Source organism: Geotrypetes seraphini, chromosome 1, assembly GCF_902459505.1.
Source record: "Geotrypetes seraphini chromosome 1, aGeoSer1.1, whole genome shotgun sequence".
Classification (NCBI taxonomy): Eukaryota; Metazoa; Chordata; class Amphibia; order Gymnophiona; family Dermophiidae; genus Geotrypetes; species Geotrypetes seraphini.
This window is the reverse complement of record NC_047084.1, coordinates 374,859,927-374,872,512: the sequence shown is the minus strand read 5'-3', so window position 1 is coordinate 374,872,512 and position 12,586 is coordinate 374,859,927. Positions and strand designations below refer to the sequence as shown.

Below are 12,586 nucleotides of genomic sequence, written 5' to 3'. Positions count from 1 at the left end.
AAATATCAGCAGCAGTGGGAGATCAATTGCTTTTACACCTAAGCTGCAACGGGACCAACCCACCAAAAACCCACAGTCCCGATCCTGCAAAAATATGAGCTCCACCCTCCCTGCAGTCCGCTAGGAAAATCAACTGCTTTTACACCTAAGCAGCAGCAGGACCAGCCACCACTACCAAGAGCCCTTTGCCCCGATCCAGCCAGGCATGTGAGCTCCTCCCTCTGCAGTCCATTGGAGAGATCAATCTACCTGCTTTTAAATATCAGCAACAGTGGGAAATCAACTGCTTTTACACCTCAGCAGCAGCGGAACTATCCGCAACTACCAAGAGCCCACGGACCCGATCCAGCCAAGAGTGTGAGCTCCACCTCCCCCTGCAGTCCACTAGGAAGATCAACTGTTTTTTACACCTAAGCAGCAACAGGACCAGCCACCACTACCGAGAGCCCTTTGCCCTGATCCAGCCAGATAAGTAAGCTCTTCCCCCAGCATTCCGTTGGAAAAATCAATATGCTTGCTTTTAAATATCATCAGAAGTAGGAGATCAACTGCTTTTACACCTAAGCAGCACCAAGACCAGCCGCCACTATCGAGAGCTTTTGTCCCAATCCAACCAGACGTGTATGCTCTTCACCATACAATTTGTTGGAGAGATCAATCTGCCTGCTTTTAAATATCAGCAGCATTGGGAAAACAACTGCTTTTACACCTAAGCAGCAGCGGGTCCATCCGCAACCATCAAGAACCCACAGACCCGAACCTGCCAGGAATGTGAGATCCGCCCCCCCTACAATCCGATAAGAAGATCAACTGTTTTTACACCTAAGCAGCAATAGGACCAGCCGCCACTACCGGGAACCCTTTGCCATGATCCAGCCAGACATATAAGATCTTCCCCCAGCATTCCATTGGATAGATCAATCTACCTGCTTTTAAATATCAGCAGCAGTGGGAGAACAACTGCTTTTACACCTAAGCAGCATTGGGACCAACCGCAACTACCAAGAGCCCATAGACCAGATCATGACAGGAGTGTGAGTTCCACACCTCCTGCAGTCCGCTAGGAAGATCAACTGCTTTAACACCTAAGTAGCAGCAAGACCAGCTGCCTATAATAGGAGCCCTTGCCCCGATCCAGCCAGGCATGTGAGCTCCTCCCCCTATATCCCGTTTAAGAGATCAATCTACCTGCTTTAAATATCAGCAGCAGTAGAAAAACAACTGCTTTTACATACAAGCAGCAGCGAGACCTACCGCAACCACCAAGAGCCCACAGACCCGATCCTGCCAGGAGTGTGAACTCCTCCCCCTGCAGTCCATTGGAGAGATCAATCTGCCTGCTTTTAAATATCAGCAGCAGTGGAGATCAACTGCTTTTACACCTAAGCAGCAACGAGACCAGCCACAACCACCGAGAGCACACAGACCCGATCCTACCAAGAGTGTGAACTCTTCCCCCCATGCAATCCGCTAAGAAGATCGACTGTCGGCTCCGGGCGGCTTTCCCGCAGAGGAGAGAATCCTGCATTCACCGTGGGCCTCATCTGGGGCAGCCTCCTTGGAGCGGCTGGGGCACGGGCAGTGTGTCTGGGAGGGAATGCATGGATGGGAGAACATCGCAGGGGAGGAGACATAGGCATCCTGGGACTGTCGGCCAAGTCTCTTCCCTGAAGAAGCCCTTTCTGGAAACATCAATCGCTCCTCCTAAACTTACTTGCTCCACTTCATCACTGACGCTGAAACCGTGGATTGAAGACAAAGTTTTATTTTATTTTTCTTTCCAGCTTATGATTTATCTTTAATCTTATCTATTGTTTTGCCTTTTGTCTTTGTTTTGTTCTATTTCTATCATTTAAATTTCTCCAGAATTCTACTGTTCAACGGCTCCCCCTTCTGCTTCTATTCCTTTCTCTCCTCTCTTCTACCTTCCAAAGTATTTAGATCAATGCTGTCTTGTTAAAATGTTTATTTTATTTCTATTTTTCCTCTAACTCTACTTTTCACTTCTCTATTACCCTCCAGGTACTTTAGTTAGATTGTGAGCCTTCGGGACAGTAAGGGAATTTTTCAAGTACCTTTCTTATTTCTAATCTTAATGTATATTTTCTGTAAACCGCTTAGAACCTAACGGATGTAGCGGTATATAAGAAATAAATTACATTACATTACACTTTTGGTTCTAATCTGGAATTTTGCTTTAGTATAGGCCAGGAGTCCTCAGATTTCCACATTAAATATGTATGCAAATGGATCACACATTCATTACAGAAATCCTGAAAACCAGGCTTTGTTGTAGCCCTCAAGGAATGTAGTTGAGAACCCCTATTTTATGGCAAGGTCCACCTTTGGCCTACTATGATTGTATATTGGATGTGTGATTTATAGGTACAAAAAAAAAAATTTTGTTCAGTGTGTTATGTAAATTGTAACCCACGTAAGTAAATGTGCATCCTAGTGCTTATATGCAAAAAACAAAGGAATTGACCCCGAAATATCCACAAAGAAGAAAATCCAGAGAAAACCAAAAAAGCTCTGTGGAGTGACAATGTTCCAAAATGGACTTTATTTTAAAGTGTCAAACTTCCAAAGGTACACTGAAATCATCCACATAAAATAAATTCATCAACATAAAAATAGGTCATCCACATAAAAGCCTTAAAGGACCTAGTCCACTAGGGATACAGGACCCAACACGGTCCGCGTTTCGACAAAAGTCTTCTTCAGGGGTCCCTGAGGGGTCCTATAAAGGTGAATAGGTGGGAAACAATTGTGTGGTGAACCGAAGTGAGATACTGCTTGTGGGGGGGGGGGGGGAAGAGAAGGAGTTTCCTGATATTACTCCAAGTATATCTCCCAGCAACCTTTATAGAACAGCTCCGATTTATGCTCAACTGGGTGCAAGGAGTTCTACAATGCAATTTACACCTGGGCTAAGCGTTGTAGCGTAGATTTAGTGCACATTAAATGAACATGTGTGCTAACTTAACACATCCATAGGATAACATGCACGCGTTAAGCACATATTTAGGTCACGCTAGAAATCTTAGCACACCTTTGTAAAGAGGGGGCTGGTTTCAGTTGGTGTAAAGTTGCATACAGATCTCTGGTGTTCACTATTGGCACATCTTTTGTGAACATCTGACCTGCCCTATGCTAATTTATACTCTGGTCCAGTCAAAATCTTTTCAAATGTGCCTCCTGTCACATCACCTACAATAACTTCACAAAATTACATTCGGTAAAAGCCCCCACACTAGGAACACTCTTCCACTTTATCTTCATCAGGAAACCTCTCTAGCTAAATTCAAATCTGGTCTAAAAACTTATTTAAAGATGCTTACAGTATTTAACTAGAAAAGTCATAAAGTATCATTATGAATAGTATTCTAATGTTAGAATTTAAAGGAGCTAAAAATTGGCACTTAGCAAACCGACTACTACATGTAGAAAGCCAATTTAATGCTAGTACAAAAGGGGTATCCATGTGCTTCAAGATTCCTGCCTAAAAATTTATTTACTTAAGCCACTCCAATTCAAAAGGCAGCACAGATTTTATATTTTGAGTTAAGTGGGTTAATGAAGCACCTCCCTCATTTTGGGGGTAGTGTAATTGTCTATCCTATGATGTTTGAGAGATGTTCTGTGGAACCATAAAAAAAAAAACCAACCACACAATTTTAAATATGGGAAATGTTTATCATCAAGAGCTTGTAATATGGCTCAATTTGCCATATTGATAGTTCTCCCACCCCTGCTTTGCATTTCCTTGAGTGCTGTTTTTCCATCCTAATTTATATTGTGGTTGGTTAACAGTAAATTGCTAAGATGTAGGGGATGGATTAAGATAATTTTACAACCCTCTATACTACAGTCCCAAGACCTTCAGATTGAGTGTTGATCGATTCCCTGGTTGGGGGGGGGGGAACTGTGTATAAAAGACTGAACAAACAGTTTCAACAAAGTCACAAAAATTGTGGCAGAATGGAGCAATTTAATCTTTCATAGATAATGAAACCTTTTCAATTGTGAATTCTTAGTTCTTTTGCAAGCCGATACAAGGGAGTGCTGAAAAGTTCTCAGCCCAACCAAGAAGGGAATGACGTGGAGCCATGAAGCTTACAAGTCATTCCACTTATTCACCCTTAAGTGCAACATACATGGCACAGACAAAGTGTTTGGAAGGGTTACAAAAACTTCAGACATGGTCACTGAAATATTGCTCTGCTGCTGCAATCATCTCCGAATCACTCAAAAATTGTTGCTCTTTCAAACACTAAGGTTTGAAACTAGAAAAGTAAGGTAGAGTGAGATCTGGTGAGTAGGGTGGATGGTCTATGCACTGAAACCCCAAATGAGTCAAAACATCCATTGTTTTGCCAGCTTTGTGAGGTGCATGATCTTGCCCAAAAAACCTCCCTATTTTCTTTCAATGAGTTCTTTAATCAGCACACCAAGTTACAGCAGTATTCTAACTGATTAGCCCCTTAGAAGATAGCAGGAAAGATCATGGCCACAATGTTGGGATCAGGAAGATGTAATAGCTAACTTTTGGGTCTTGAATTTCCTTGGCCTTGGAGAACCCGAGTGCTGCCATTGCATGAACTGCTCCATCTCAGTATCCAAAAAGTTGGCAATAGCTTGCTGAAAATGCTGCATATTCAAGAACATAAATAGCCTTACTGGATAAGACCAATGGTCCATCTAGTCCAGTATCCTGTCTTCACAGAGGCCAATCCCAAGTTTCAAGTACCTGGCAAAAACCCAAACAGTAGCAGCATTCCATGCTACTGATAACTTGGAAGTGTCTACTTTGTTGTTTTTGTCAGCATTCAAACATTTGGGCACCTACTTGGCTACAGCTTCTGCATACCCAGGTGCTCATGCACCCAGCATATTCCTTGGCTATCTGTAGTATCTCAGATGACATTTGCCATCTGCCAAAATCAGGTCATGGATGTCATCCTAGCTATCGCTACCATTCAGCAATTTTAGTTGGCATTACTTATGTCAGCGAAGGCCTATGGGAAATTATATCAATCTGACTCTGGCATGTGAATGCAGATAGATCCTGAGGGCAGGGAAACTGTTTTAAGTAGCCCTGATTGAATCATGACTAGCTAAAAGGTGTTAATGTCTGTTTAAAGAGGGTGCTTAGGACAATGGGTCCAGGTGCACAGATCAGAAGACAGGCTGCTTGAATGGGACAAAGAAGCCAGAGACTAATCCCATTTACCATGCTTGCAAGTATCACGCCCTCCTTTATCAATTAAATTAACCATTGTTTCAAACAGTTTACAAATTCTAAACAGAAAGATACTGGGACATACAATAGTTTCTATATTCAGAATAAGTTTCCAAATTATAAAAGTCTCCTCTCTGCTCTATCAAGCTAGCTATCAATCTATCTATCTCTAGAGGAGAGGGGTCTTGGCTCTCTCTCTCTTTCTTTCTCTCTCTCTCTGGCTCTCCCTAGAACTTCAGACTCTGTCTCTTTGTCTCTGAACTATGTAAGGCAGGGAAACTGCGTTGCTGTCTCATTAATTGTAATGCTTAATTGTAATGCTTATAAATATTGCTTTTCTGTAAGACTATTTCTATAATATATTCTTTATGCAATCACCTCTGGCTTTGCCTCTTTGATTCTACTTCCTGGTGAGTCGTCAGTGAGGGAACTGAACCTGGGACCGGCGTTTGTCAGGGCGCCTCGCACTTAACCCCTACCACCTAATGTTGGGGGGGCAACTAACAAAACTGACATTGGACATGGTCAACAATTTCAGGAGTTGACAGTAAGACCTCCCAGACCTTGCTGCATCTTTTGTATCGGTCGCCACACTGAAAGTTAGCACACTACTTTACTTTGGTGCATGATGAGCATTTCTCGCCTAATGTTTGTATCAGACATTCATAGATTTCCTTTGGAGTTTTCTTCTGCAGAACTTCATGATGGTTCAGATTTCCACACTGTTGACATGGTTTAATCAATGATCTGAAACAATATAAAAAAGTAGTATGATTTTGCAAATTGGCACTTTTCAAAACAAACCTCAGCCAAAAAAAAAAATGGCTCAGAATTTAGACGATGGCTGCTCATGAGGAGAGTCTTTCAATTAAAGGAAATGCTAAATGAGGGGGCATGAGATGAAGGTAAAAGGGATAGCCTCAGAAGTAACCTTGGAAAACACTTCACGGAAAGGGTGGTGAATGCTTGAACTAGCCTGGTGTAGGTGGAGACAGTACCTGATTTCAAGAAAGCTTGGGACACGTTCTTTGGATCTCTAAGGGAGAGAGATAGATATGGCATGGTTAGGCAGTCTAGATAAGCCATATGGTCTAAGTGACAGTTATGCTTGCTGATGCAAGTATTCAGATAAGTTGCAGATGCGTCCATAAGCAGGCTCCTAGGAATGCCTGTGTAGATTGGTGCTCTCATATGGTGCTCAATTTTACACACAACCACCATCCAGTGATATCTCCAAATATGAAGCATGTTTTGTATGCAGAACATGTCACACTATCACCCTGAAAAAATGTTTTCGTACCTTGATCTCCATTCCAATCAGGGGTGTCAGGACCATTGACAGGACCATTAAGAGCACTTTTGGATTTCCAGAACTTAATGAAGACTTTGTGGAGGCTTTTAATTGAATGAATAGTACCATTCTTTGAGGATATTGAGACTTGTGTTGTATTATGTTTTATTTTGTAAGCTGCTTAGGTTTAAGCAGGTAATAAATTTAATAAAATAAGTTATGGTCAGTAATGAGGTCACAATTTTGCTGGTTAGACTATAGTAACACTAATGCTGTAGCCAACTTGCATAAAAAGTTGACAGCAAGAAGGCAGTCCTAACTTAATAGTTAACCTGGGCACATACCCAGATATTCAATGGTGGAAGCTATGAATGTCCCCCAGCATCAAATATACAGGGTTAGTTCAGATAAATTGGCCATCAATAGATCTGAGCTGAATTAACCATAACAATTTTAGTAATATTTAATCTTAAAATTTTATTAAAAACTCAAGCTATCTTTGAGATAGAGCCATTCTTAAGCCTGTATTTGATGGCGAGATGTCTTTCTACGTAGTGTGCTGGTAGGGTGACCATGAGGATGGCAAACTATTACCTGGCATGTTACAGAATTCAGTACAATTTTCTTCATCTGATCCATCCTGGCAATCCACTTCCCCATCACACATGTGATCTATGGGAAAGCATTCAGTCCCATCTCGGCACTTTACAGAAGCCCAATGGCAATATGGAGTCTGTGATACAGAAGGGACAACTACAGACTGGGAATCTGGAACACAAAACAGCTTTTATTAAGCTCAGGTTTTTCTAGTTCTGAAAGCCACAAGTTAAATGTTTTAAATGTACATAAAAATTGTGCAAGTGATTGAAAATGAGTGCTTAAGTACATCAAAGTCACATGTTAACATGCTGTGACCAACTTGCTATTCTGATTGTCCCACATATTTAGGCAGCTTGTATGATTGACCATGTTGAAATCACGCTGAAGCTGGTTTTCCTGGAGGTGTTAAAAAGGCAACAATTGTATAGATGCTCAATAGCTAGAGATTGAAGACAAACGGCATTAAATGGTCAACACTGGCCAATTCTTATGGTTAATCGAGGAAGCAGTTTCCCTGCACTTCTAGAAGGCAGTATTACATTCATGTAAATCGTGACATTCTCTTCATGCATATTCATGTGAAATAGAAACTTGTTTTTACATTTTAGCTCCTTCCAGGCTGAAACCAAAGTTTTCCCAATATTCAAGAGGGTTTAACTGTGCAGAAGAGACTCCTGCCTTACCACAAACTGAAAGCCCCTGCTGGTCAACTAAGCAGGCACTCTGCCATCAGCCCTCCTCTAAATGGTCAAGTGCCTGCTTATTTGGTTAGCACTGGTAATCAGCAGCCTGCACAGTCTTTTTGCTGTGCTACAGTTATCCAGGCACCAGTCAATGTCAGCCTATGCACTCAGCTAACTTCTAGGTAACCACCGAGACCCAGATATTCAGAACTGAGCTGGCACTGAATATCCAGCATTATTAAATATCATGTGGTAATTTTCATGCTGAATTGCATCTCCTTACTAGAGCTCATAGCAGTTTGTGTTTAAAGCGATTCGACTCCCAACTCTGGATACAATTTTGTGCACCACTGGACAAGGCTTAAATAGGTATCCTTTTATAAGCACTTATAAAAGACAGAATCTGTAACCATGTATTGCACACCTGCCACCATTGAACAAATTCTAGTTCATCAGTTCAGATGCTAGTTTATTACTGATATTTCTATAGTGCTACCAGACATACACAGTGCTGTGCAGAGTCAAAGACAACAGTCCCTGCTCAAAAGAGCTTACAATCTAAACAGGCAAGACAAACAGGATATCATAGATACAGTTAATGGGAACGGTTAATCTGCAGGCTGGGTTGGTGGGAAGTAGTGTTATGGATTGAAGGTTATATCAAAAAAGGTTATATCAAATATTTAGGGGTTCTACTGGATTCTTGTCTGACGTTCAGGTAGCAAGTATGTGTAGTAGTAAAAACGGTATTTTTCAAATTGCATCTGTTTGAACAGTTTGTGCTCATACTTGTCTGTCTATGTTTAGGACTGTCTTGCAGAGTGTGGTATTATCATGCTTAGACTAATGCAATTTGGTGCTTCTGGGTATACCTTCATCAGTACTGAGTGCGCTGCAGGTAGCCCAGAATGCGATTGTTCGAACTCTGTTTTGATTAAGAATGAGTGATCATGTGACAGAATGCTATATATCTTTGTATTGGTTAAAATTAGAACATAGAATCCTTAATAAATTACTGGACATGGCGCATCTTTGTATACACAATAAGGCTCAAACATTTGATGGATAGCATTTTGCCATATGAACCACAGCATATGCTGCGCTCATGATAACCTACATATTCCAACAGTGAAACAGCTGCGGTTAGCCTGTCTAGAGCAACCATTTTCGTGTGTGGGTCCTCGCAAGTGGAATAAACTTCCGGGATATTTACAACAGCAATCTAGTTTGAGTAGTTTTAAGAAAAATGTTGAAGATGAAATATGGGACTTGATTTATAGTTGATGTAAGGCGCTGGTAGCCTTTGTAATTTTAGGAGGCTTTATATTGATGTTTGTGATTCTGTTTGTGTATTTACCTTACTGTGACCCACCTTGGGAAAGGCTGGGTATAAAAGAAATACAGGTGGGTTTTCCGTCTGCTTTTAAAAAGGAAAGGGAAGGGGCTTGGTGGACAACTCGGGTAATTTAATCCAGGCATAGGGGCATCTAAATGAAAGGAATAAAGTTTGGAATTTGCAGTGAATGGTACAGTTAAGAGCAGCTTATCTGAGGAACAGATTTCTCTGGGAGGTAAGAAGGAGAGACAATTTAGACAAATCTACATGAAAAGTGTGTCTAAACCAGTTTGCAGATTTAGTATAAGCACGGAAACTGTGGGCGATTCCTTGTTAATGAAATGGTCATGAGGTGAAGACCGACAGCACTGTTCCCTCTAAGCTAAGTGGGAATCCTCCACTTATACACCTAACAGTGGGGGTACCATTTTGTCAGTTTCAATAGTGAAGGACAGGCAAGCTATGTTGAAGCACCAACCGTTCCCCCACCATTGGCAGAAAAAAAAAAAAAAACCCAAGCTTGACTCACCCTACTCAGCCTAGGAGGGAACAGTGCTTCAGATTCAGTTGATACATTTCTTGGCTTTTTGAAAAATTGAAGGTGGGATAGATGTGGTTTCAATGTGGGTTGAATTAAACACATTTGGGGCAATTTGTATAAAATGGTGCCTAGAAATATATGCAAAGGTGCCACCATGACAAATTGCAAGGGGGCACACATGGGCAGGCCACAGGACCCCCCATTTCCCAATTACACATGTTTATAGAAAGCTTTTTGAGCCTTACTTGCTGCACCTAGGCATGCCAACTTATGCATGCCATAGACTTGGTAAAAGGGTGCATCTGAACATTCATGTGTCAATGCCCATAATCACATAAGTATTCTTTAGCAGAATCTTGGCACCAAGATGCCATTCTAGAACTGGTGCAAAGCACACACCAATTCAAATTTTAATATACAGTAAAATGTTGAGCTTCCTTTACTTCTAGAATCAAAAAAAGATAGGCAAATTAAAACAATTTAAAAAGTTATCTTCCATCATTACAGGATGTACCCATTCAGTTTTAGCCAGATATGGAAAGTGCAAATATCAGGTGCTGCAGCCAGTGGCATAGTGAGGGTAGGAGGCATCCAGGGGAGTGGTACCTCCCTTCCCTGTGTCCTCTCCACCCCCACTCCATTGACCCCCTTCTCCCCTCCCATCCCCATACCACTTTACATATTCACAAGCATGAGCAGCTTTCTCCTACCTGCTGTTCACATTGGCTTTTCTTCAGAAAACACTTCCTGGCCCCGTGTCCTGGAAGTGAATTTAGAAGGAGCCAGGCCAGTGCAAGCAGCAGGTTAGAGTAGAAGATTTTAAAGCAATACAGGGATAGGTGGGAAAGGGAGCTTGGCATGGAGCAGAGAGGTGCTGGCGCCCTCACGAAGATGGCATCTGGTGCAGTTCTCCCCCCACCCCCTTTACTACACCACTGTCTGCAGCTAGAGTCCTACATAGTCCTATAGCTCCCCTTAAACATGGCTCTGTTGCGGCCATTGTGTGGGGGCCCTCCAACCTTAAATGGAATAAACTGCCTAGGCCAGGGGTGTCCAACCTTTTGGCTTCCCTGGGCCGCATTGGCCCAAAAAAAATGTTTCTGGGGCCACAGAAAAGTGCAAACGCCGCAGCAAGACAGAGGAGGGAGCTGGCAAGACGGTAAACACCCAGGGGCAGCAGAGGAAAACACTGCATCGCCCTCAACCGGGGCCACACAAAATACTTCACTGGGCAACATGCGGCCCTCGGGCCGCAGGTTGGACACCCATGGCCTAGGCCATTCACAGCTCAGCTACTAGGAAGGCACCAAGGCAATGGTCTCGAGAACAATTCCTATGAAAGATCTACTACTACACCAAGTCTGATCCAGCTAAAGGGCTCTCTTAAAAAAAAACCAAAAACAGTAGTACCTAAAATAGGTCAAGTAGGTCATGTTCACTTAATATTGATCTTATTTGAACAGATATTTCACTGAATATTGATCTCATTTGAACAGATATTTCCCCAACTGGTAAGTTATGAGACCATATAAGAGACGAAGCCTCATGATCCCCTTCGAGGATACTTACCTTCAGAACAGCTGTCACGGTCATCTGGACAAAGGCAAGTGATCACACCTCCAGGTTTAGATATACAGATCTCATCTTTAAGACAGTCGCCATTTTCAAAACTGCATGGAGAGTGACTAGCTGCAGAGATGAATGCAAGAGTAATGCTGCTTTGTTCTATTCATCAACTAAAGAGCAGATTTTGAAATCAAGACCAAGGTCTAAGTCTGGCTGCCATAGACCAATAAGATGCTGTTGGAAAAGTTTCTCTTATTGGGAAAGCAAATTAATCTGGTAAATATGAAAGCAGAAGTAGATTCTGCCAACCATTAAAGGTCTGAAATTGCTATAAACAAGTTCAGGAAGGCAAAGATTCACTACAATTTTATTCAAGGAAAAAGGTTCTAGACTATACTAATGAAAGATTAGGTTCTTACCTGAATAATCTTTCAGTTAATGTACTACAGATGCTTGTACATATGGTGATTTATCCCTTTTTGTGAACTGGTTTGCAGAGAGAAAACACATACAACTTTGAGCACCTCCCCTATAGAGGTAGAGCCCCAGTCCATAGCTCAGTTTCAATACATAACTACCGAGCTCCACAAATAAGAAAAAAGAAAAAAAAAAAAAGAGGGGGATGGGGAAAGTTGCCATAATGAGCAATTCGTCTGCTCTGCAATAGAAAAATGACATGGTTACTTAACCGCAGCTAGCTGCAGATAACCCATAGGAACAGGGAGGGAGGGGAGAGGAGAGGGGGAAGGGACTGGTTGCTACAGGTACAAGGTCATTCACAGGTTGTGACTGGTTGCCACAGGTACAAGGGCATTCACCACTCCGTGGAGCGATGAATGGCCTTGTCACCGCAATAAACTATCTGCCGCAAGTTGCCCCCTGCTCCCTTCCCACCCCTCCTGGTCAGCAGCACTCCTTGGTGCGATTGTGTGTCTAGCAGCCCCCTCCCCCTTTCACAGGTGCAACAGTCCCCTCCCTCTTGTGTGTCCAACAGCCCCTCACCCTTGCACCCTCCTAATGGCAGCAGGAAACCCCCCCCCCCCCCCCCAAAACCTGCAACTCTCCTGGCTGGGTCCCTTTTTCCAATGCAACTACCAGTCAGGAGGGACGCTGCAGCAAGAAGGTTCCAGTTAAACACTTCCTGCACGCAGGGCTGCTCTATCAGGCTAGTAGATCCACCCCGGGGAGGCACAATGGGGCCAACCCAGCCAGGAATTGCAGGTTTTTTCTTCCTTTTGCCACAGGACTTGAGAACTGACAGCAGCCATTCATCAAGCAAGAGCATGAAAAGCTCATGCCTGCCTTGTGCGCCGCTCTGCCGCAAGAG

At 42.7% G+C, this 12,586-nt stretch overlaps 1 protein-coding gene across 1 annotated transcript in view; it reads right to left on the bottom strand.

Moving 5' to 3' along the window:
- LOC117346133 (low-density lipoprotein receptor-related protein 2-like) overlaps positions 1-12,586 on the bottom strand; it is a 266,925-nt gene that overhangs the window by 125,834 nt on the left and 128,505 nt on the right. The window contains exons 16-17 of the mRNA XM_033915540.1: positions 11,263-11,382; positions 7,128-7,301 (exon numbers count right to left, since the gene is read on the bottom strand). Coding sequence (XP_033771431.1) covers positions 7,128-7,301; positions 11,263-11,382 — 294 coding nt within the window. The remainder of the gene's footprint in view (positions 1-7,127; positions 7,302-11,262; positions 11,383-12,586) is intronic.